The sequence below is a fragment of the Cololabis saira genome, chromosome 8 (genome assembly GCF_033807715.1).
Source record: "Cololabis saira isolate AMF1-May2022 chromosome 8, fColSai1.1, whole genome shotgun sequence".
NCBI classification, from domain to species: domain Eukaryota; kingdom Metazoa; phylum Chordata; class Actinopteri; order Beloniformes; family Belonidae; genus Cololabis; species Cololabis saira.
In genome coordinates, this window is record NC_084594.1 from 11,522,912 (window position 1) to 11,549,202 (window position 26,291).

The 26,291-nt window shown below is 41.1% G+C and overlaps 2 protein-coding genes across 2 annotated transcripts in view; both read right to left on the reverse strand.

The window, feature by feature from the left end:
* LOC133448336 (zinc finger protein 213-like) overlaps positions 1 to 20,760 on the reverse strand; it is an 81,382-nt gene extending 60,622 nt beyond the window's left edge. Inside the window, exon 1 of the mRNA XM_061726759.1 lies at positions 20,713 to 20,760. The gene's annotated coding sequence lies outside the window, so the exon portion shown is untranslated. The remainder of the gene's footprint in view (positions 1 to 20,712) is intronic.
* The window catches only part of LOC133448335 (potassium voltage-gated channel subfamily D member 3-like), a 140,316-nt gene extending 114,350 nt beyond the window's left edge, over positions 1 to 25,966 (reverse strand). Inside the window, exon 1 of the mRNA XM_061726758.1 lies at positions 24,839 to 25,966. Coding sequence (XP_061582742.1) covers positions 24,839 to 25,941 — 1,103 coding nt within the window. The 5' untranslated portion in view covers positions 25,942 to 25,966. The remainder of the gene's footprint in view (positions 1 to 24,838) is intronic.
* Between the last annotated feature and the right edge of the window lie 325 nt (positions 25,967 to 26,291).

Sequence of the window (26,291 nt, forward strand, 5' to 3'; positions counted from 1 at the left end):
TCATTATCAATACCATTCAGGGCTGCTGGCTTGGGAATTAAATACTTGGATATCATAATTATGCGATTCATTCGTATTCTACAGGAAAAAAACGTCACTGCTTTATCAGCGGCAATTAAATCCACAGAAATGGAACAGCCTGCCACTATCTCTACCTAGCCGGAAAAGTACTATTAAAATGAATGCATTACCAAGATATCTCTACCTGTTTTAATGCTTGCCAATTTGTCTTCCTATATCCCACTTAAGTTTTGTAAAAAATGCTATTTCTTCTTTTATTTGGGCCAGTAAGCACGTGAGAACCAGCAGAACCCTGCTTTAAGGAAACCGATCAGTGGGGGGACTTGGGTAACCCAATTTCCTTGGCTATTACTGGGCAGCTAATGCACAAAATTCTTTACTTTGGCAGATTAGCTGAGGATCACCTCAGCTAATCTGGTGTCAGATGGAAGCAGGCTCCTGCTCCACCTCACTTAGAGCTCTGGTATGTGGCACCCTCCCTTGTCCCTTGCCAAACTTCACCTCATATATTTTAGTAATTAAAATTGAATTATCATCTATATATAACAACCATTTATTTATGCCTGCAATAATCGATGCATGTTTCACTATGCTTATGAATAAGGGCCTTCAATGCCTTGGAGATCTTTATAAGGATGGACAATTTGCAAGTTTCAATCATTACGCTCTGCCTTTGATCTACAAAACTCTTTGGATTCTTTAGCCTCCGGAACTTTGCAAGAACCATTCGCCCACATTCCCTCAGGCCCCACCCCTCAATGGCGTGGGCTTAATTCTGAAGGCAGAAACTCTGCAGAAAAGCCATATTTCATATCCATGCAACCTTCTGACAGCAAATAATGAATTAGTGATGATGAACTGATTGGGAAAATGAATTACAAACAGCGATTCCCAATGATTTCTGCAATAAAGCTCTTGCCGCTATAAATTCCTCATCAAGCTGCACCAGACTCTCTCTTATCCAATTTAAAGTACTTTTCAGGCTCCATTATAGCAAAGACAAACCCTAAAGATCTATCCAGACAGCACTAATGCAGCATGCGACAGGTGTTCTTGTCGTGCTCTAAGCTATCCAGCTTCTGGCAATCTTTCTTCAAGTCCATTTTCGACATACTAGGTGTTAAAATTGATCCAACACCCTGTATAGCTAGCTTTGGTGTTGTTCCAGATGCAATTTGTACCACATCCATTCAAAACCATGTCATAACTTCACCTCCTTAATTCCCCGGAGGAAGATTCTCCTTTTGTGGAAATGACCCAGGCCGCCTTCCATCAAGCATTTGAACAAGCATAAGACATACAACAATTGGAGAAAATAAAATTCGGACTCAGAGGCTACCCAAGAAAGTTCTACTTGCATTGGAGGCCACTAATTGATTACACAAAGCAGATGCCTTCAAATGAATATTCCTAATGGCGGTCTGCCCCTCGCCCCCCCGCCTGCCTGTCTGCAACAAGACAATTTACGTACTTTTGTTGTTGTTTTGACATGTTTGAAACTCTTCTTCTCACAAACATTTTTACTCTTCTCCTTCATCTCTATTACTTACAAGCACTGTGGAATCCCCACTCTTTTTTTTTAATCTATCTATATGTTTTAAGTGTCCTGACTCGACAGCACTATATATTCAATACAGCAGGAGAAAGTGGTGAGAAATATCGAAGCGACGAGTGATCTGGGAAAAATTTTATCTGTTGGGTGAGTTAGGAGGTTAGGGAGGGAGGTCTGAGGACCATGTCTGATAATTCCTTTTTTAAATTTAATTTATTTACTTATTTTCTAGTTTGCAGTTAGAAAAAGAATTTTTTCATGTACACCTGTCCGTATTCGATAAATAAAGTAATTAAAAAAAGATAAAAAAATTCTCTTACTCTGTTTAAGAGTATTGTATTCATACATTAGCTCATGTTTTCCAATATTTGTGCCCCCCCCCCCACTGTTATCACAATATCCAATTTTTTACCCATTTTATCACCCAGTGCTCCTACCTAAGTCAGTCCTGGGCATTGCCACCCTCTACCAACCCGGGGAGGCCCTTAACCTACGGAGTGAGCAGGCCGCTTCTTTTCACCAGACAGGGTGGGGTTTCTCTGGCCGGACGTAGCGCGTGGAAGGATCACGTTATTCCGGCCAGATCCTCCGCACCCCATCTGGCGCCCCGGCTGGCCAGAGGAGCATGTATAGCCCAGGACTGTTGCATGTTTTTGTGAGGGTCACATTAGCTACCCAAGGGAATATGGGGAGAACTTGCAAACTCCACACAGAAAGGCCCTTTCGCCAACCCCACCCAGGGTGTGGGTGCTGAAGTCATGGGGGAAATTAACACGCATTCAGCGCCCACAGCGTCCCCGGCGGGAATTGAACCCAGGACCTTCTTGCTGTGAAACGGCTGCACTACCTGCTGCACCACCGTGCCCTGTAAAAAATTATTTAAACTAAAAACAAAAAGAGTGGAACAAAAGAAATTAAACAAATGTTGATCCATTCGTTTGAATTAAATCTGATTAGTCCACTAATTACGCTTGTTCTTGTATTTTTCTCTACAGGAAACACTAATAAAAGAGAAATTAAAAGAAAACAATTTTATTTTTTGTCTCTGTGCTTCATAGCCGTCTGTAGGTTTCCACCCTCAAGTTGAAACACTGGTAAAAAAAAAGAAAATAAAACAATTCCTGGAAAACCACTACAAATTCATTCAAAACAGAAGATAAAATGGGTTTACAATAATAAAGGTTTAAAGCATGGTGCCTATTAAGACATATTTATTTGAGGGCAGAGCCACGTCCACTCAAGGTGAAACAAATAAATAAAAAACACTTTTGGCCAATCAAAAACCCTCTCACGGAGTGCGTGGATGAAGGACTTATTCACTAACCATTATCTCTGAATTTAATCAAACAAGCTTCAAACTGTATTCACTGATGGTGCTTCTGTCATATTAAAGTTAACCACTGTAAACCGGATGAGGTTATCACAGACAACAGCAATCTGAGACACATCTGTGTCATCTTTCTCTACTTTCCTCTTTTCAGTGAAAAGCAATGTCACTGTTTTCTCTCTTTTGGCACACAGACTGTTTCCCCTCTTTGTTGAAAACAGCTGGAGACATGAAACAGCAAATTCAGGTCAGACACAGTCACACTGTCATATTCCATGCCTTTTATCGCAGCTGTTAATGAGTGGAGCCTAGCAAATGCAACATGTTTTCACACATGCCAATCTTCAGCTTCTAACACTGTCAAGAAATTACATTTTCACAAAACCCATGGCCCACTGGGTAAACTAGGGTTCTAGTTTACTCATTAAATCTTTTTATCACCAAGGCCTGTGAAATAACTGGCCAGAAAAACTGGCTACTATCAACAAAGCTGTGGAGACACGGTTGAAAAGGAAATGGTATTTTGACAATCTATGTTATATTTGGGCCAAAGCATGTCAGGCATTTCACTGGCAGCTGTGTATACTTTTGAAAAATAAAATCCTAATAAGTCTTTCTTCAAACTACCGGTATGTTAAGACATAGAATTCTTTGTTTTGATTTTACTTTATCATTTTGGACAATTTATTTCATTATAATTAATAAAATCCAAAAGCATGCCCATTTTAATTCAATGTGGTATTGCCACAAAACAGCAAGGTAGTTCAAAAAATGTTTCGCAGGGCACCGTACTGGACCACTTGCATAGTATGAAGGATGGTTGTGATGACAAACGAGTACATGTAGAAATTACTGGAAAAAAATGTTATCCATTGTCCTGTTAATGAGAGCAGTCTCATACATAATTACACTATTAGCTACTGTTGTCCCTGCATATAGCTGCTTAGAGGGTGATAAAAAGTCGCAGTAACCTTTCAGATGTCAGTCCCCGCTGACAGCAGGACATAAACGCTCTGCTCGCCCTCAGTATGAATGCATTTTGTGCAATCCGTTAAAAAGAGAGCGAAACAGACCACTGGGATGAGACTTTCAGTTGTCTCATATCTTTCTTCACGAATGAAAACACATCCAGCTCACTCCTTTCAATTTTGATATTAAAGAGAGAAAAAAAAATGGCCTCATTGAGATAAATTCAAGGTTTGTTTTTTCCCTTTACATTTAAAGCCAATGAAATCTTTCTGCATATAAATTGATATTTAAATGTGAGGTGAAATGGGAAGCATTAGACTGCATCCTTGAGCTGCATTTGAACAGGAAAACATAAACACACCGTGTTGGTGTTATTTGAAATGTCAGATAGCACCTCAGCCTTCAACAAGGCACACACACACACACGCACACACGCACACGCACACACACTTCACTCAAATTTGTGTTAAAAAATTGACAAATTGAAAGAAGCAACAAACATTTTCTTTCTCTTTGTTTCACCTGTCACTTTATTATGAAAGTACACGCAATTAACCTTGGCCGTCCTCCCAGGCGCTGTAACTGTACCGCCTCTGGTTCCTTGTGTGCGTCCCCCTTCACAGCGCATTGAAGGTTATGAGTATGATTTTCTTTACCTTTTTTATGAGCCAAACCGTTGCCAGCTGTGTAGTGAGATAAGGGCCAAGCATCTAAAAATAACCCAGTTTTTCTGGGTACGGTGCGTGCCATGTCATTCAAGGCTCCTCTTTGTGCCCAGTCACAAACATGAGAAGGTTGAGATAGCAGGTTGAAAAAATACTGGAAAGTATCATATCTCTCTTTCTTGCTGCTGCCTGACTTTTTTCCTGTTCTTCTTAATTGCACATTCCCTCACTTTATCTCTCTTAATGCCTCCCATTTGCTCTCATTTCTTCACACCGTCTCCTATCGGTTACTTCCCATTTCTTCTTTCTCTTACATTTTAAATATATTTTATTATATTAAAATGAAGAATTGCTCTTTTACTTCTTGACTTTCCATGGAGATAATTTACATCATCTTCTTACACCGCTCCTCACTTTTTTGACCTCAGTGTGCAAAATTCAATCATTCACACTCACTCAGAGCAAATATGTGCCACTGCTCCAAGGCCAGCTGGCATGCAGACGCCAATCGACTGATGCTACTCTTTAAAAGCAGGCTTAAAAGACATGACATGGACAGTTTAGCAAATGTGTAAAGTAAAAGAGACACCCCCCCACACTTTTTTTTTATTTTACAGTACTTTCTAAAGGTATAAATACACTAAAAGAAAGTATTTTTAGCAGGGTTCTGTGTGGTGATAGGGTGCAGTTTACGCTCAGTTGCAGGTAGGATATAGTGGAGCGTTGCTTCTGGGAGAAGTGCCAGGTGTAATGTAGCTTTGGCAATTTACTAATAAGTCTCTGCTTTTATAATGCAGTACTGAGATGGAACCCATGGGAAAGGACTAGCCTGCACCGCCAGCCTGCGTATGCTGATCTCCTGCTGTCATCGCTTGTTTGGAAAGAGGTTGGAATAAAACTACACCTGATTGGATCCAGAGTGTGTCTCTATTTATATGCTTGCAAGAACTCATCCATCCACTCTGGTTGAAGTAAGTCAGTTTATTGTTATATTTAGCTGTGAACAAATAAGAATGATTGAAAAAGGCTTCAGGTTTGAAGGTGGAGTCCTTAGTGGAGCAAACATTGCATCTTGGACTCCTCAATGCGCTAAACATCATAGCAGTAAAACCTTCAATATACCTCTCTTTTAGACTTGGATTTATTGTTTTCTCTACTTTTTCTGTGAAGTGCCCTTAGGTTACTTGCTGTGAATTGTATTATGCTCTGAACTTACACTTTATGAATAAAAAAAATATGAATGCAAAGTCTTTACGCAGCCTAGAGGTGTGCTCCGGCTCACTGTATTACAGGTTAAGACTCAAAGGTATGGGCATTAAAAAACTTTTCTATTCATAAGACTAAAACAAAACAAAAAAGACCTACCATTAGATTCCAAAACGCTTTTGAAAGTCACATAGTTGTTTTGAGGAGTCACGGATTTGCATCTGTAACATTTACAGTAGGGCTGTGCTGCTTTGTGGTGTATTGTGTCTTTTTCTTTTTCCAAATGTGTTGAATTGTGTTTGCCACATACTTTGGTCAAAATACCACATGAATGCAGTGCAACATTCACCTTTTATTGCCGTCTTTATGACTTTTTCAAAGCAGTTGGTTTTAGGGGGTAGAGCATATAATTCCTCGCCATTACTTATTCTGGAGGTTGTGAGTCTTTTAAAATGTGTGGTACAGCTTTGTACTACCCACTTCTGAGGTACAGTAAACGCAGCAGAATGTGGGTGGAGTGAAAGATGGGGAATTTGGATAGCCCTACTCTGACCTGGGTTTGTGATGTCACCATAGACTCTGGACAAACCCATTTGATGACCTCTAGGTTTTCTTAGGGGAGGTTTTGAAGCCTCTTTTTCTTTGTGCTGCCTGGCATCATGTTGCAAATAGGTGGATCTGGGAAGAACACGCTCACATTATATCAATCACAGTTCGCCAAATTCGCTTGGCTGACTGAGTTTACGCTAACCTATGACGCTACTGTAACTAATATTACTTGAGATTCGTTCTCATTAAATCTTTTCAAATATAATTTCAATTGCCGCTGCCAAAATAGGCAGAATGGAGAGGGAGATTGACAGGTGGAAATGGGCGGGGTTTGGAGTAAAATCTTCAACATTATGTTGCGGCGAAGAGTAAGTTGAGTCAAAAGGCAAGGCTTTCTGGTTACCAGTCTTTTTTCTACTCTGTCCTATGGTCACTAATTGTGCGTAGTGACTGAAAGAATAAGACTGCTATATAGGCCTGGGTTGAAAAGATCGATTTTCCGATTCTAAATCGATTCTCATATTAATTCCTAAAAATCGATTCATATGTCTAAAGATCGATTTTTTAGATTTTTTTGATTTGTTTTTTTTTTTTCCTTCTCCATCATTACAACTTTTGGTATTTTTTTTTTATGCCCAAAAAAGGAATGTTTTGTTGGACACGAGAATAACTAGTGCCATGTTTTTGTCTTTAAATATGTTTAAAAGTATGAAAACATTAAAGTTTTCAGTTATAATTGCATAAATTGTCTATATTTCTTTGCTTTATATACTGTCTTGGGGTTACATTTGCATAAAATGCTAAAAACCAAATTCTCAAAAATGGGAAAAATTGACAATTCTGCCCCACGATGTTTCTGAAAGCAGTTCTATCAGCATTCTGAGCTGGTTGGTCCTTACACCATCATTAGCTGCAAATACTTGCTGTTGAATCTCAATATAATACTAGTATTAATATGTTGCATAATTACAGCCATATAATTCATGCAACAGCTGAAAAAACTGTTTTAATAACACTAACCCAAATCAATATCGGAATCGAATCGGATCGAATCAAAGTGTGATAATCGATTCTGAATCGAATCGATTCTTGACATTTGAATCGATCCCCAGCCCTACTGATATACAGCCGGCTGAAATGTGTTTCCTCAGTCGGGTGGCTGGACTCTCCCTCAGGGTTAGGGTAAGAAGTTCAGTCAGAGTAGAGTTGCTGCTCCTCCACATCGACGGGAGCATCTTGAGGGGGTTCTGGCATGGACGCCCCCATAGGGAGGTGTTTTGGGTGTGTCCGACCAGGAGGAAGCCCCGGGGAAGACCCAGGACACGCTGGAGGGATATGTCTCTCAGCAGGCCTGGAAACTCCTTGGTATTCCCCAGAGGAGCTCGTGGAGGTGCCTGGGGAGAGGGAGGCCTTGGCCTCATTGCTCAGGCTCTTGCCCCCACGACCCAATCGTGGATAAGTCAAGGTATAATTATGTATAATAAGCAGGGGTGTCAAGTAACGAAGTACAAATACTTCGTTACCTTACTTAAGTAGAAATTTTGGTTATCTATACTTCACTGGAGTAATTATTTTTCAGACGGCTTTTTACTTTTACTCCTTACATTTTCACGCAATTATCTGTACTTTTTACTCCTTACATTTTAAAAACAGCCTCGTTACTCTATTTCATTTCAGCCTTTAAAAAAAACTATCCAGTTAAATTGCTCCATCCGGATAGAGTGAATTTGGTTGTGGTTGTTTCAGATGTTCTTGTCCAGTTTTGTTCTTACATCCGTTCCCTCAGATTCCTGCAACTAAACTTGGATGTACATTCCAATAAAGGTTAGGATAAATGATAACATGCCTCTGAAGTTTGAATTTTTGCACCATTACAATACTTATAGGCAACTAGTCATCATATCTTCTGCTCTCTGAAACACATGTTAATGCTCAATAGTACACATATATGGTTCTTTAATATATTTGTATTATACTAAGATGCATTCATTTTCAATGGCTTTTGTCCTTAATGGCTTTTTTCCCCCTTACATTACTTTTACTTTTATACTTAGTAGTTTTGAAACCAGTACTTTTATACATTTACTTGAGTAAAAAACTTGAATTGATACTTCAACTTCTACAGGAGTATTTTTAAACTCTAGTATCTATACTTCTACCTGAGTAAGGAATGTGAATACTTTGGATACCTCTGATAATAAGTATGTATAATTTGACCTGATGTGGTCTGAGAAAAAAAAAAGAATCTCACGTACAGTTGTCATGGATGTGAAATCTATCTATGCAGACCAAAACTATGCTTTAAATATGTATTTATTTCTACTGTAAGTTTTGACCATTTTGACATTGGGGTCAATGGAGATTGACTTGCTTTTGGAGTGAACCCCTTGACAAACTGCAATTTTTCATATGTTTGGGTGTCACCCTGCTCATCTGAACAGCTCACTGAGGGATGTACAGTATTTTCAAGCTGAAGTGGATCCACATAAAGTGACAAGGGTGTGTTATCTCAAAGTTCTGGAATCTCTGGAAGTCACATTAGTCCTACAAAAATATATGCACACAGGAAATTATATTTATTTCATAATACAGTATCTGTCCTTTCAGGGCTGTTTTTCCATCTTTCCAAGACACTATTTTCTCTGTATTACTGATTTACACAAACACTGTGCTCTAAAGCCTTGAATTTTTTAGATCTATGAAATACCAAATCCAACAGTCTGAACTTCATTAAAGGAAAAGAAGATAGTTTCTTTTTACAGTAACATTTGTATCTCCTGCTTAGCATACTCAGAGAATTAGCTGTCTCTTTGTCTGATGTTGGAAAAGATCCTGATTACAACAAAGATTCTTGAAACAAATTGACATAAAACAAAATCCAACCCACATAAAAAAAAATATGTAGATCTCCCAGTCTTCTTAAGACTAGTGCTTTTTATGATGTAAGGAGAATAAAAGAGAAGAAATGTGTTTACATTTTACGAGTTTCGCTGGTGAGAATGTTATTCATTTTTATCGTTTCCATAGTGTGCTCAGTGCTTTATACTTTACTGGCAAGAGAAAGAGCCCCAAACAATTAGTACTGCAAAGGGAAAGAGAGATCAAAGAAAAAAGAAATGAAAGGGGGAAAAAAAGCAGTCCACTGACAGCAGAAAACAAGTCAAAACAAGTTTGACTTCTTCAAGCTGCTTTCCTCAGAGGATGCATACAGAATTTTTTCGGTGATGCTAAGCTTACTCATTTTTACATGAACGGTGCAATAAAATAATTGATTTAATAAAAAAAACATGCTATTACAGACCCGGTGGTGTGAAATATCAACTGCAGTTGTAATGTAATATAAGAAATGTGATAATTCATAGTATTACTATCACTTGTTATGTAAAACGCTGTGCTAATAAACATTTTCTTACAAATATAGACACACTTTATGATTGTGTGGCATTTTGTATGTCTGGGTGACCAGACGTAAAGCGTTCAGTGATAAAGCACAAAAAAAATCATAATTTCAGGTTTGCTTTTATGTAGTATTAGTGGTCACTAACATATAACCTGTTATGTGCTTTATAGGCTTGAATGGATTTATTTGATCTTATTCCTTTCATGAGGGATCTGTGCTTTTGTCTCCTGTTAAATCCAATAGATTCTAATGTCAAAGAGCATTTTTAGAGGCACTGCTATCAACTCTGATATCAAAGTGAAAATCGTAGTGCTGTTCTTCTTCGTGTTTATGAAGTATTATTCATAGCATCATGTTATTCCAAAGCCTGACTCCAAATGGCTGCAGCAAGTGTCAGGTTCAAAAGCCAGATGGAGATCAAATCTTTTTTAATGAAGTTCGGGGGCTGGAACAGACCTCAAAAATGCTTCCAAGGCTGTTCGACCATCTGACAAGCGCTTCTCACACAAAGTACCGGCCACTTAAACTTGATTTATGCGTCCACGTCTGAATGCCAGACAACCCATTGCATGATGTGCAACCGCATCACCTGTGAAATGCAACTGCATGTCAAGGACAGGCAGACAGAGCGCGTTAACCACCAAAAGCCTGTTTGTATACCGTGTTTGCACAATACATCGGGGCGTAGTAAAACTGGCTCATAACACAAATTCTACGATCAGTATTCTGCCCTTGTCGCTATGACGTATTTTCTAGTTGCTTTTCCGTCTCTGTGCGTATAAATCCAAGACAAGAACACCAACTCCCCCACTTTATAAAACATAAATCAAGCTTAAGGCATGCTTTTCAATACATGCATATGTTAATCCTGCTTGTATTTAGAAAAAAAAGCTCCTGTTACACGCGTGGGAAGTAACTGGTTTGTTTTAAGTCAACGCCTTCCTCTAAACACCCAGGGCTAATTAGTTAATCAGTATAATCAGGAAATAGCACCATTCCTGTGGTGCACCAAGTAAAACTTACCTGCTGAAACACATGAGCCTAAGAGAAGAAGAGGCAAACTAAAGCGGGTTATGCTGCTGGAGCTTGTCAGCGTGACCGCCACTACAGTACCGGCATCGCAGCTTCAGCAGATTCAACACAAATTTGATGATTTGACAGAGGATTTATTATTATTATTTTCCACATGCTGTGCCGCTGCTCCACCTTGACAGTGAACTGATGGAAGTGCCGCTGCAGCTTAAATGCAGCGTGAACGAAAACACGCGGCTGCAGTGTTATAAACTGGATTTTCTTGTGCTGCTAAACAAGAGGCCGCCGTGTGAAATGCGACTCGGTACAGTCAGTGTGTGTGTGTGTGTGTGGTGTAGCTTGGGAAACTGGGAAAAGTGTTATTGGTCATTTCAGCACAAACAGCAAGACAACAGACCAGATGCAGCAAAGCAAAGCCTGCCAGACACCTTTGCAAGTTTAATTCCTTTTAAATGAGGTTTAGGTGTTAAATGGACTTGTGTTGAAACTAAATTAAATTCCACAGCTATCATTAGAAAGGTTTCTATTAAAGGGCCTTGTGTTTGGAAATTGGCTGCCAGAGCATCTTCGTCTGATAAAGGCAAGAATGTTTCTAATTTCCAACAAGCTGCACTTGCTTTGACCCCAGGGGTTCAGCATGGCAGCAAAATAGCCCATTAATTTATCTGAAAAGCAGGCTGTCGTGGAAAACCACCTCAATCTGTAACCTCAGATGATTTGTGTGAAAGAACACATTCCCACTTATAAACTATGCAGCACTACGTTCCAGTTTTGTTCCAGTTTGGCACACAGAACCAGAAATATTAACAACACGATGTATCAAGCTCCAGAATTAATTACTTTTACTGAACAACATCCAGCTCCTCTCTACTGTTACCAGTGATTGATTATTAGTTGTAAACACAGTGCTTCCAGTGTTAAATACCAGAAAAATATGGATTCATTTAAGACTGCTGCTCATGTTAAAACATCCTTTCAATCTCATTTGAAGGAACATTTGCTAAGTTTTATGAAACATCATCCAGCTGCCTGTAATATTTGCCTGCTATAGGCAGAGACAAACAAAGTTTCAGTTCCCGTCCAGGTGGGATAACAGCCCATCGCTTACCGTAGTGCAAGGCTGTAGGTTTGCATAGGGACGGTAGGGACATAACACTCAACTTTTCAGGGGGCTCAAATTGTCCCCACCAACTTTTAAGCAACCTTATTGCATTATATAATGAGTTCAGATATATAGGTAATTTAGATTGTCTTCCCAAATGTTGTAAGGATAGAATTGACCCTACCATTATTAAAGGAGCTGTATGTAAGAGCAATAATAAAACGAATCATAAAATGACCCCGATATGTCAACAGACATTTAAAAATCATGTTCATTTCAAATACTTATGTCACTGACAACAGCACTCAAGCCAGGATATTCCAGTTTAAAAAGAGGAGTTGCAGCCCTCAACTGATGTTTATGTTGTCATTTTTTGTTTTGGCCTGAAGCTCCACCCTCCACCTATCTCCCAATCACCAAGTCAGTATTGTTTCTGAAGCTCCACCCTCCACCTATCTCCCAATCACCAAGTCAGTATTGTTTCTGAAGCTCCACCCTCCACCTATCTCCCAATCACCAAGTCAGTATTGTTTCTGAAGCTCCACCCTCCACCTATCTCCCAATCACCAAGTCAGTATTGTTTCGGCATCCGGGTTGCCAGCTCGGCTCTAATTATGGCAGCCATGGCAGCCTACGTTCCTGCTGCATTCTGCAGTCTACCTGGCAACCTCTGGTCGGGGGGAGGAGGGGGAGGGTACACGCCGCTCAACAATATTTTGAAAGTGACTGCAGTACCAGTTTTGGCCATTTCTTACAGATGGCTCCTTTTAAAGCGACACTACGTAACTTTTCCACCTTAATATCATATTTCCAGAGTCATTGTGATGCTACATCAACTTCCAACAGGTTTAATGACACCTCTGTCATGGTCTGGGGGGGTCTGTATCGCCTTCACTGGCACTATGTAACTTTGAGGAGCATGGTAGGAACCCTTCCACACTACTGGTAAAGCACTACCACTTTTGTCCAAAGGAGACGCCAAACTCAACAAAAGCTGAAAGTTACGTCGTGCTGCTATAAGTGAATTATTTTCATTATGTTCAGACTTATATTTACCCCTTTTCACTTGCACTTGCATTTCACTTTTTTTTTCCTCAAATGCACGTTTGATTGACTGATGGTCTTTGACAAATGTTTATTTTTTGCATTCTGGATAGTTAAGAGATTATTAATAAGTACAATTAATACATTTATTGTGTATGTTAATATAATTTAAGTTCAAATATTGCATTTTAAATTGCTAATAAAATCCTGGAATATTCTGGAAGTTTTCAAAATGTTTCTTTAGTAGTTTTTTAAAACAAAGGTTTGAATGGAACCGTGTATCAGGTGAACCAATACAAATGAAAGTTAGTATAAGTCAATACAGATTTATTTTGCATTGATCATTTAGGCTATCAATTAATTAGGTTCATATTCGTGACAAATGTAGCCCTGACCCCCGTTCACCCAATCTGTTTGGTCTTATTAATGTCCCGCCCCTAGCAAAAAGTACATGCAGGTTATGCTGTTATATCGTCCCTACCGATGTTGAGACCAAACCTACGCCCTTACCGTACTGTGTCATCAACATGGATGACACTACTTGAGAGAGTGGACGTCCTGGCAGAGGCAACTAAGATGCTCAGAAAACCATTGATGGAAGAGAAAACGGGAGTGACCGAAGACAAGACCAAACAAAAGTAAATCTTAAAGGCTTAAAACTCTACAAATTGCAACAGTTCCACTGTGCTGCTTTAATTTCCAGCCTGAAAGGCTTTGTTTTACCCAGCTCTGATGAATCTCATGGTATCCCGACTGAAGATGCTAAGATAAGGATGCAGTTATAACTTTTACCAACACCGGGTCTGAGATCGTCCTTAAACCAAAACCACTGCTCCACACGGGCCTGAACTAGTTTCACAGAACCATGGAGATCAGAGGCCTATTTGCAATTAATTTCATGTCCTTATTTTTATCAAAACAAATTGGAAAACAAAGACTGGGTGTTATCAGATTGTCTGTTTCTGACAAATGCCAGTTTCCTAAATGTGACTAAACAAAGCAAAGACTCAAATAAACAACGCCGTTATGGCACAAGATAAAGAAAAGTTATCTGAAACAGCCTTTGTACAAATTTGCCCGCTGTCCTTATCTGAGCAGAAAGCACGAGTGTAAACGAACAAAATTAAACTCTTTAAGCTATTAAACCGAGGGGATAAGTTAGAATAAAGTTTGTGGGTTCCAGCGTGTCAGATATAAAGCTTTTATGCTTCTTTTCATTTCAAAACAAGTCATATGATGACGTTACTCTAGAAATTTGAATAGCCTTTAGTATCACCTGCAACTGGTACATGTATATTCACGACTCCCTAGTGGCACACCTACATCTTAAAAACTCATTAGGTTAGATTCCAGTCCAATAAAATCTTTAATACCAAAAAACTACTTCAGTTTAGTATCATATCTCTGTTTATTGCCTCATGTATACTGCACTGAAATGAGCTGTGCTCAGACATTAGTCCTCATTTACTCCAACTCACATGCATGCCTCTTTCCTACGTCCAACCTCATGCTGGCCATACATTGCAGCCCATGATGAGGAAGTAGAAAAAAGTCCCTGGTGCGAGGATTTTCTGGCCCTGTATCTATGTTTTGATTTTAGCCATAAATAATCACTATAATCACATCATAATCACATCAATTGTCGCTTAGTGTGAACCAGTTACTTGGATACAACATACATACTGTACATACCATGTGTTTGACAGAATCTACATGTCCGTCCATCCATCCATCCATCCATCCATCCATCTTTCCATCATCCATCCATCCATCCATCCATCCATCCATCCATCCATCCATCCGTCCATCCATCCATCCATCCATCCATCTTTCCATCATCCATCCATCCATCCATCCATCCATCCATCCATCCATCCATCCATCCATCCATCCATCCATCTTTCCATCATCCATCCATCCATCCATCCATCCATCTTTCCATCATCCATCCATCATCCATCCATCCATCCATCTTTCCATCATCCATCCATCCATCCATCCATCCATCCATCATCCATCCATCCATCCATCCATCCATCCATCTTTCCATCATCCATCCATCCATCCATCCATCCATCATCCATCCATCCATCCATCCATCCATCCATCCATCCAACTTTCCATCATCCATCCATCCATCCATCCATCCATCCATCTTTCCATCATCCATCCATCCATCCATCCATCCATCCATCTTTCCATCATCCATCCATCATCCATCCATCCATCCATCTTTCCATCATCCATCCATCCATCCATCCATCCATCATCCATCCATCCATCCATCCATCCATCTTTCCATCATCCATCCATCCATCCATCCATCCATCCATCATCCATCCATCCATCCATCCATCCATCCAACTTTCCATCATCCATCCATCCATCATCCATCCATCCATCCATCCATCCATCCATCCATCCATCCATCTTTCCATCATCCATCCATCATCCATCCATCCATCCATCCATCTTTCCATCATCCATCCATCTTTCCATCATCCATCCATCCATCCATCCATCCATCCATCCATCCATCCATCCATCCAGCCATCCTTCCATCATCCATCCATCCATCCATCCATCCATCCAGCCATCCTTCCATCATCCATCCATCCATCCATCCATCCAGCCATCCATCCATCCATCCATCCATCCATCCTTCCATCATCCATCCATCCATCCATCCATCCATCCATCCATCCATCCATCCATCCATCCATCCTTCCATCATCCATCCATCCATCCATCCATCCATCCATCCATCCATCCAGCCATCCATCCATCCATCCATCCATCCATCCATCCATCCAGCCATCCATCCATCCATCATCCATCCATCCATCCATCCATCCATCCATCCATCCATCATCCATCCATCCATCCATCCATCCATCCATCCATCCATCATCCATCCATCCTTCCATCATCCATCCATCCATCCATCCATCCATCCATCCATCCATCCATCCATCCATCCATCCATCCATCCATCCATCCATCCATCCTTCCATCATCCATCCATCCATCCATCCATCCATCCATCCATCCATCCATCCATCCATCCTTCCATCATCCATCCATCCATCCATCCATCCATCCATCCATCCATCCATCCATCCATCCATCCATCCATCCATCCTTCCATCATCCATCCATCCATCCATCCATCCATCCATCCATCCATCCATCCAGCCATCCATCCATCCATCCATCCATCCATCCATCCATCCAGCCATCCATCCATCCATCATCCATCCATCCATCCATCCAGCCATCCATCCATCCATCATCCATCCATCCATCCATCCATCCATCCATCCATCCATCATCCATCCATCCATCCATCCATCCATCCATCCAGCCATCCATCCATCCATCATCCATCCATCCATCCATCCATCCAGCCATCCTTCCATCATCCATCCATCCATCCATCCATCATCCATCCATCCATCCATCCATCCATCCATCCATCCATCCATCCAGCCATCCATCCATCCATCCATCCATCCATCCTTCCATCCATCCATCCATCCAGCCATCCATCCATCCATCCATCCATCCATCCATCCTTCCATCATCCATCCATCCATCCATCCCAAAAATGGTGAATCACAGCCAGAATGGCAGATTTTAGCCCAGGCACGTTGTCTGTTTCTGTATGTCAGCTCTGGTTGATTGACACCCTTTAATATTGTATTTTTTTTATGACTACTGTACATACAAAACAATCTCTAAGATTCCAGGCTCGTTTCCATTAGGTTTTCCTGAGTTTCTCCACAGACTTCAGCTTCCCATGAAGACTTGGGAAGCTGCTTGGATTCCCATCCCACTGACTCCAGTGGCTACGCAGACATTTCCAGTAAAATTTGAGTTTGAGGGTTTCACTAAAAGATTGTTCCTTCCTTTCTTCATCAATAATGAAAATAATTAGTTAAAAGATTTGTCTGATATTGTGTTTCATGAAGAAAACTAAAGTGACCACTCGTGAAAGTGATTTGTTTTCTTTTTTTTGTCCTCCTCAGGTGCCTCCATTTCATTTCAATCAACACTTCAGCCCAGAACTCGTATGAGACCTGTGGTACGACTCTGACTTCCATTGTCTTGCCTCTGGCCCCTGGGCCCAGTCCACTTTGTCTAATAGAGATGTTGAGCAGAGAACGCAGATGGGAGCGAGCTGAAAGTCTCTCTGAAGAAAGAAGCAGATTATATATAGCCACTGATTAAGGCAGAGATGGGAACATGACCTACATGCATAACAACATTTTCTCTCACTTTCTGCTACGGAACAAGCCTCTGTCCAGGACCGGGACTCTACTACTGGGAGAATCACTCTAATTATAACACGAGAGTCAGATTTCAATGCACACCTCATTAATATTTCTCTCATTATTGGGTTAATAATGTTTTTAGAGGCAGCGGAGACTTGGGAGAGCCTGTGGTGCACATGTGAACATTTGCTTTCGGTGCACCTACCATGCAGGTAAAAATGACCGCTGTCACCCGCTGTGTCTGAATCATGCATCAGGTTGTAGTAGAAACCAGCTAACTCCCTTTCACGCACAGCCACTGGTCTCAAAATAGCCATATGAAACTCACAGGGGATGAGGGGGGGGAGGAGGGGGGTGACAGGACAGTGAGGGGGGGAGAGAGGGTTTCCTACTTCCTCATCATCGGATCCTCTCCCACTGATGCCGGGGACTGTGTATCCGGCTGGCTCTCCGACAGGGCCAGCGCTGGCAGGCAGCCGTGGGGAGCAGACCTTGCTGAGATTGAATTCAGATCTTTTTATCAACCACCTGAGGAGGATTCAGCACTCCTGTTCCTGGACAGTGAAAACGACTTATTATAGAGCCAGTCAGCCCCCCCCACCCCCCCACCTCCGCTCCCTCAGCTCCAGCCCATTACTCAGAACTGCAGCGCTGTGTTGTCTGGGCTCATGCAGACACGGGGAAGATGCAGAGAGGCAGCTCGTAAAGCTGAGACAAGATCAAAAGCCGAAACTATGTATTGCACAAATGAAACAACATGTCAAAGCCCAATGCAAATAGTTGAAATGTCAAAGTTAAAGGCTCAGAATGTTTCATTACTAAAGGTTAAACATGTTACATATCTGTGTTGTTACAACTCAGACCTACAGCCTCATACACGGGAATTTTGACTAGATATGTCGTGCTTTTGATGTTACATCAAGGTGAAACACATTTGCATCATGCCTGTCTACTGGTTAGTTTGACTCGCCTCAAATAAATAGAAGAGGAATAAAAAGCAAAGCAAAAGGAGCTGCTTTTCACTTCATTATTTTCCCCCCACTCAGATGACCAATCACTGCAGACTCTTGGGGCTTTTCATATTAAGAACTTGAATAAAATGTATCAGACTTTGAGCAAAAAAAGGTGCTAGAGAAATAAAACTCTAAGATAAATGATGTGCACTTTAGGGTTTTAGTTCAGTGGGAACGAGACTAACTACTCTCATTGTATTGAACTTTAAGGCTGTGACCGTTTTATCTCATTTAAAGCAGAACTGTGAAATGAAAGATCCAGTCATTTTAAACCTAATCAAACTTAGGGAGATAACATTCTTAGTGTTTACCACTCCTCTCTTAACGTTGCTTTATTATATCATGCTTAAGCCAAAGTTTCAATACATAGTTATATGTCTGTTACGTGCTTCTCTCAAAATGCTTAACGTATAAGGTTAATGCCTGCTGTCTTCATACCATCGAGTTTAAAGGGGTGGAGTTAGCTTCTCAGCTTCACTCCACATCCCTTTTCGTTTTGCAGCGTGTCCCTTTTTAATATCTGCCATACAGCTTTGTGCTACTCACTTCCAGGAACCAGCAAATGTTTCTCAGGCCCCGTTTACAAGGAGCAAAAACGGTGGTGTTTTTATGCGTTTTGGCCGTTCGTTTACACGAAAACGAAGCTCAAAGTCACCAAAAACGATCATTTCTGAAAACTCTGGTCAAAGTGGAGATTTTCAAAAACTCCGTTTTCACGTTTGCTTGTAAACGGAAGGAAACGGACATTTAGGCTTCAGAACGTCACATTATGTGACAGAAATGTCACCAGCATCATTTGTGCGACCTGTGTTTACAATTTGTTTGGCCACCGTCAATATTTTCTTGTATTTTACCTGTTTTATATTCTAAAGTGACACTTAAAAGTAACTCCACTTCTCTCTCACTCCAAACGAAAGACTCTCGTTCATCTTGGAAGTAAAGGCTGATTTATGGTTCCGCGTTACACCAACGCAGAGCCTACAGCGTAGGCTACGCGGCGACGCACACCGTACGTGGGCTACGCCGTCGATTTAACGCGGAACCATATTATTCAGGCTTCACACGTGTCATTTGTTGACGTTTTTTTCCAGGATTCCGATTGGCTAGCATGACTTTACGCTTCTCGTTACACTGCCCCCTGCAGGTTTGGATGCTCATCGCACCTTAACAGCGTCTTTATGCGGGTTTGTGTAAACGAGGATATTTTTCAAAACGTAGAGGGGGAAATATCCGTTTTTGTAAATACCCGGCTATGTGTAAACGTGGCCTCAGTGCAAAACTGTGTGGAGCCAAAGATTTGAAAGCTGGATAATTCGACCCTGATCTGGGTCTGTGATGTCACAGTACCCTGCAAACCTGAATATCTCACTTTTCTTTTAATCAACGGTCTGCACGTACAGTATATCAAAGGTTCTTGCGTTAATTGGCAAAACCTTTTTAAATTCAATATATATTCATTTTAATCCTGCAGCAGATGTTAGTTTTCTGAATATTTTGCCTCATGAATGTGACATTTCTGAACATTTCCCTCAATGACATATTTTCAAACTGACACAGCAAAATACAAAGTAGCAAGGGTGTATTATGTTGACGTTTTTTGAGTTGCTGATTATTTCAAATACCCAAATACTGTATATACAGTCAAACACAAACGTCATACTGTATGTCCATGAGATGTCCTCATTCAGTTGGGTTAGATCAGTTAAAAAATGATATTACCCTGCAGTGCCAGGTAGACCGGGTCACAGGCGCTCACCTACAAAGGCCACGCCTTGATTGGCTTATGCAATCATCTATACACAAATATACAAAAAGCATTTTTTAGAGATAAATTTGAGCCCATGAAAATAAAAATACACCATCATAACATTAAATTGAAGATTGTCCCTGGCGGAACTGACAGATGGGTTCTAGTGACTTCATCACCTGAACATATGCTTCTACAGGTGAGCAGGTCAACAGGCGGTCTGCACTTTTGGCATTCACTTGCATGTTATTTTTCCATCCACATAAAGATATTTTGCACACCCATCACACCTCCCCACATGGCAACAACACATCCCTGCAGCGGCTGCCTCCCCCTGCAGAGCACTCAGCCCCGCAAAATGTGCTTAGGCAGGCCTTAAAAAACGGCGCTCTCACAGAGCCTACGAAATCTCCAGACATCAATCCCTTGGGATCTGATGGAATTTCATGAGAAACCCAATCCACAGAGACCCCCATCTCACAACCCACAGGCACTGGGCCAAAAGGATCCAGATCAAACATGCTGGTTCCACTCCAGGACAACATCAGACGTAGTTTGTAGTTTTGTCTATGCCCTGGCTCCTCACAGCTCTTCTGGCAGCCTGGAGAGGACTTACCCATTATCAAGTGATGAGTATTCACATCGCTTTGGCTCGATCAGTAAAAAGTGATCAGTGACATTTTTAAAATTGATTCTGGGATTTACAATAGCAATTATTTCAAGCAATATCTGCCTTTACCATTTCTAATTAAGTCCATCAGTTTTTGTGCAGAAAGACAATTCAATTTTAGTACGAGTTTTAACGGATTACCGTGTCCTTGGTTACTGATGAGGATCATATTATCCAACTGCAGACTCCCAATGCCGCGGTCGACTGTGTGCCACACATAATGGCTCCACACTCAAACAAATTGTTCAGGCTTACAATTTACATAATGCTTTCACCTCGACATTTCTGTGCTTTTGTACATTTAACACAAAAGATACCATTCAAAGTGCGCACGGAGAGCCACACACAAACACACACGCTGCAACACAAGTAAGGTCAATCAGCCTGTTCAGATTTTACAGAATATAAAGAGCTATTCTGCTACTTTGGAGAGCTACGCTTGGCTTTTTATTAGGATTCTTTTCCTTTTTTCTTTTTTTTTAATTGATTAATATTTTTATTGTATATAGACAAAACACTGAAAAAACATTTTTCTTTATAAGTATGAAATAATTGCTGTAGTGTTGGAAAAATCACTGCAGGTCTGTTTACTTTGACAATAAGGATGATTAAGCTTAAAAAACATAAGACCACATCATTAGGTATAATTCAAGAATTAAAGAAAAGATGCAGCGTGGAAACCTACACATTTTCCTTTCAAGTATTTGTATTCTCTGTGCAGAGCTTTCTTATAATGTACACCATTAAAAAAAAGATGACCTGTCCACCTGTTTGACCATGGTATCTTTTCAACATTGTGTTTGACCGTTTTTGAATTCTTGGTAGAGAAGCAAAAAGAACGTTTCATTGGTGTAATAATGACTGTATCATGCCATAGCCGTCTTGCTTCGTCCTGCTCATAAGCTTCTTTGTTTTGAGAGCTGTCCTGGCACATAAATGCATGCAAACCTCTGCCAACACCAGTAAAAGTCCATACTTCTCTTTTTTCCCCCTAACAAAGAGATAATTAAGAGCTGTTCAAGATACTCCTAGTTAAATTTCACTTTCTGCTTTGGTTGTTTATTCCTGAGGTTTCTAGGATTGAATATTACCCTTTTTAATTAAATATCTTTAAGCCCCTTTTCACATTTTCTCCACTTTCGTGTATATAGCTAGCAAATAAAACGTCTGTACCATTAGTGTTTGGAACGCATAATGGCGGACAAATCCTTTTACATTTTACTGCTAAAGGAGTGCCTGAAGAACACACAATAAACATTCAGTTTGCAATGAAATACATGGACATCATGGTAAAATTTTTTGACGTATGGACTATATCAAGTGTTACCAGGAAACCATGCTGTATTGACATAATTATTTTTTTTAATTTCCAGAAAGATGACTCAAATATTTTGTTCTAATGTACAATACCCTTTAATTTTTTACATCTGTATTTAGTTTTACTCTTGAAATGGTAAGACACAAAGGCTTGTACTGAGGCTTTTTCAAAGAAAAAATTGAATGGGGATGAAATGAAAGAAAATAATTTAGTTTGGCTGAAAAATGAAAAGGTTGGGTAGGAGATCTTTTTACTTTATTACCTGAAAATCTCTTTAGATACTGACAGCAAACGTGTCAATTAACGCTCTGATGTGAAAAGAAGCTCGTGGAAGCAGCGGGGCTCAAAAAATATCCAAACACTTAACCATGGACTTGTGTGTGTTGAGGCTTTTTCTCCAGTAAACAGACATTGCATGTTTGTGTGTTTTAGTGGTTCAGAGGCAGATCTGAGGGGAGGGGGTTGTACTTTTTACCTGTGCATTTTTGAAAACGTACTACATTTGTAGTTTGGTGACGTATTAACTGTTAAAAATTGATCAAGCCAAAAACTAAAAATGCTTGCTCATTGATTCCAGGTTCTAGGGTCTACTAACTGAATCTTTAGGATTGTTACTTTATGTTAAATGGAGCAAATGATGGCAGATTTTGGTGGATCACCACTACTTGGGTGCAGTGATTGGCTGCAGCATCACTGTTACAGGTGACCAGAATATAGGAGTGTTATAGGCCCCGTTTACACGGAGCAAAAACGGTGGCGTTTTCATGCGTTTTGGCCGTTCGTTTACACGAAAACGAAGCTCAAAGTCACCAAAAACGATCATTTCTGAAAACTCCGGCCAAAGTGGAGATTTTCAAAAACTCTGTTTTCAAGTTTGCTTGTAAACGGAGGGAAACGGAGATTTAGGCTTCAGAACGTCACATTATGCAACAGCATCATTTGTGCGACCTGTGTTTACAATTTGTTTGGCTACCGTCAATATGTTCTTGTTTTTTACCTGTTTTATATTCTAAGGTCACACTTAAAGTAACTCCACTTCTCTGTCACTCCAAATGAAAGACTCTCGTTCCGTCTTGGAAGTAACTGGCAGTCCAGGCTGATTTATGGTTCCGCGTTACACCAACGCAGAGCCTACGGCGTAGGCTACGCGGCGACACGCACCGCACGTAGGCTACACCGTTGATTTAACGCGGAACCATATTATTCAGGCTTCACACGTGTCATTTGTCGATGTTTTTTCCAGGATTCGAATTGGCTAGCATGACTTTACGCTTCTCGTTACACTGCCCCCTGCAGGTTTGGATGCTCATAGCACCTTAACAGCGTATTCATGCGGGTTCCTGTAAACGAGGATATTTTTCAAAATGTAGACTATGTAAATCATGTATTATGTTGAAGACTATTTTAATTTATTTGATGAACAACTACCCACGAGGTCCACTTGGTGTGGGGCATTTCCTTCCCAGTTTATTTTAACACACCACAGTAAAGGATGCATTCTAGCTGAAAAGCCTTTTTCTCCAGACATGTTAAGACTTGCCATCAGTGGCAGCACCTGGTCCCATTGGCTGCAGCAGAGACATTCAATTTGTGTCTGATTATACTCCATTATAGATTAAACTACATAAACACAGGCATTACCAGTGCTGCTGCACGTAATCACTGCACCCAGGAAGATGTGCTCGGCACAAATAGAGTTCATTATTCTCTGTTTATAAGATTGTGGTGTCTCAATCTAGTTATGTCTACAAAAGCTAAATGTAGATAAGAACAATTTGGGTTTAATAAAGAGCTTATGAAGTCGTTGTCTGTAGAAATGCTTTGTGTATGCGTTTTAATAAGGCTAAAGTGTTTCCCATCTGATTACTCAATCAATGCAATAATTGACAGGATATTATCTCACTAAGATATTGTCAAAAGTTGCAGCCCTAACTGTTTATCCCTACTTTAACTTCGGAACTCATTGTCAGAAATAAATAAATTGTTAAAGCCTTGTGTAGTTAAATGAAACAAGATCCTTTTACACCAAAAAAAGGCTTCCAATTACGTACTCCATTACTTATACTGAAATCCTTTTGGGAGGGAATTCATTAGCTTCCTTCATTATAGACTGCCGTGTTCAGTCAAACTTTGGTAACACTTCAAATTCCTCATGCCATTCACGGCACTGAATGTCAGCAAGCTTGAGGGGAAGATGAAGAGCAGTGAGGAATCATTATAAGGGTGAAAGAGCTTTCCTCAAAAGACACCTTACCTCCAGATGTACAGAAAAAGAGATTTCACTTTGTAACACAGAAAAAATTATTTCCTCACAAAGCATTTTTTCACCGACTGCCTCTGGAAGGCGAAGTTATTCTTGCACTATGAAACAATCAAACTCAATCCTTGTTCATTTCCAAATCGATCGAAAATTTCAGAAATGCTGCGCTATCACATGCTGTAAATCTTCAGTCAAACAACACTTCTAAATTGGAAAAAAGACAAGTTACTGCTAAAGCAAAGAGGGAAAGAAAAAAAAAGCAAATATCAGCTCTGAATAAGTGAAATTGCTGGTGCACAGACAAACCTGATCAGCATCTGAGCACCTTTACAGCTCTGACACGTATTGAATGAGTTCAACCACTGTCTCATTATTTGGCAAGCACTAACTGAAGCAAACAAAATGCCACGAGTGTCTGTGCTGATAGATAAATGCTACACTGCCCACCATTACTCACACTGGCAGTCTGAAATAAGCTGTAGCGTACTGAAGTGTGGGGCAGACTGTCTCAGTGCTCATCTCAAAGTCAAAGTAGTTTCCATAAATAATTCAATTTGTTGCAAAAAAAATCCAAACAAATGAATCCAGGGAATTTATAAAAGTGTGAAATGGTTATTTTTCGTCAGACAACAAATGCAAATACAAATGTGTTGTAAATATTAATACAAATTGGCGAATGTGCTGCTTACCCGAGCGTTGTCATGGTGACGATGGTGTACCAGAAAGAGGCGGGGATGCTGGTGAACTTGCTGGAGCTGGAGCCCTTCTCCGCGTAGAACATGACCGTGGCGAAGATGATGATGGCCATGGTGAGCGAGAAGAGCAGGAAGCCCAGCTCGGACGCGCAGCTCTTGAGCGTGTAGCCCAGGATCCGCAGGCCCTGCGAGTGGCGGGAGAACTTGAAGATGCGGAACACGCGGAAGACGCGCAGCGTCACGAAGGCCCCGCTCACGTCCTCGTTGTTGGTCATCACCAGGCCGATGTAGTACGGCAGGATGGCCACCACGTCGATGATGCTCATCACGGAGCGCATGAAGCGGTAGCGGCTGGGCGCGGCGAACAGGCGCAACAGGTACTCCACGGTGAATATCATCACGCACGCCGTGTCTATGCAGAAGAAGGCCACGGTGTAGCGCTCGCCGCAAGGCATGTCCTTCGTGTTGGTGGTGGAGCCGCAGGGCACCGTCTCCACCACGTTGGTGATGACGGAGATGGCGATGAAGAACCCGGTGACGTAGTAGAAGACCAGCGCCATGGTGGAGGTGTGAGGATTCTCAAAGGCGCGCCACATGGTCTCCCTGAAGCTCATGTTGGGCGGCTTTGTGTCCTTGTTCTCCTCCTGGTCGTCCTGCAGTCGCTCCATGTTCTCCCTCTTTCGGTCCTTGTACTCTTCGTAGCAACAGTCGCCGATGATCTCGGGGATGATGCCGAAGAAGATCAGCTCCTCGTCGTAGGCGGAGATGCACTCGTGGCGCGGGTAGTGCAGCTTCCCGGTGCGGTAGAAGTTGAGGATGCTCCTGAACGCGTCGGGGTCCCGGTCGAAGAAGTATTCCTTGGTTTCCTCGTTGTAGAAGAAGTCCTTCTCGGAACTCCCCAGCAGCGTGTCTGGGTAGCGGTCCAGAGTCGTCCTCCAGGTCTGGAAGCGGCGGCCGCTGACGTTGAGGATGATCAGCTCGTCCTGCCTCTTGCTGTTGTCCCCCGGGGCGATGGGCATGGGGCAGTTGGCCACGGGCATCCAGCCGATGGCTGCAGCCCTGGCAAAGGGAAGCCACGCTGCCACTCCGGTTGCCATCGTGAAGCAGAATGCTGGAAGAAGCCTTCCTCACCTTCAGATCGGACCTTCTTTAAAATGAAATGGCATCTGAAAAAAATCTGTGCCAATAAAAGAAGAGATGCAACATGAAGATTAAAAATCAACAGCAGAAAATGTTCAATCAAATAGTTTATAATTATTTTCCACGGATGACTTGCTGCCATTACTTAATCAGCATGAAGCGCGTCACATCTTTAGCTCCAAATCACCTTTTTACTCTCTTAAATCCCTTTGCTGCTTTTTCTTCTGTCCAAATCCAGACATCCATATTTCAAGAGAAAAACAAAACAAAACATTGAATGGCAACAGCTAAAGGTCACAAACCAAAG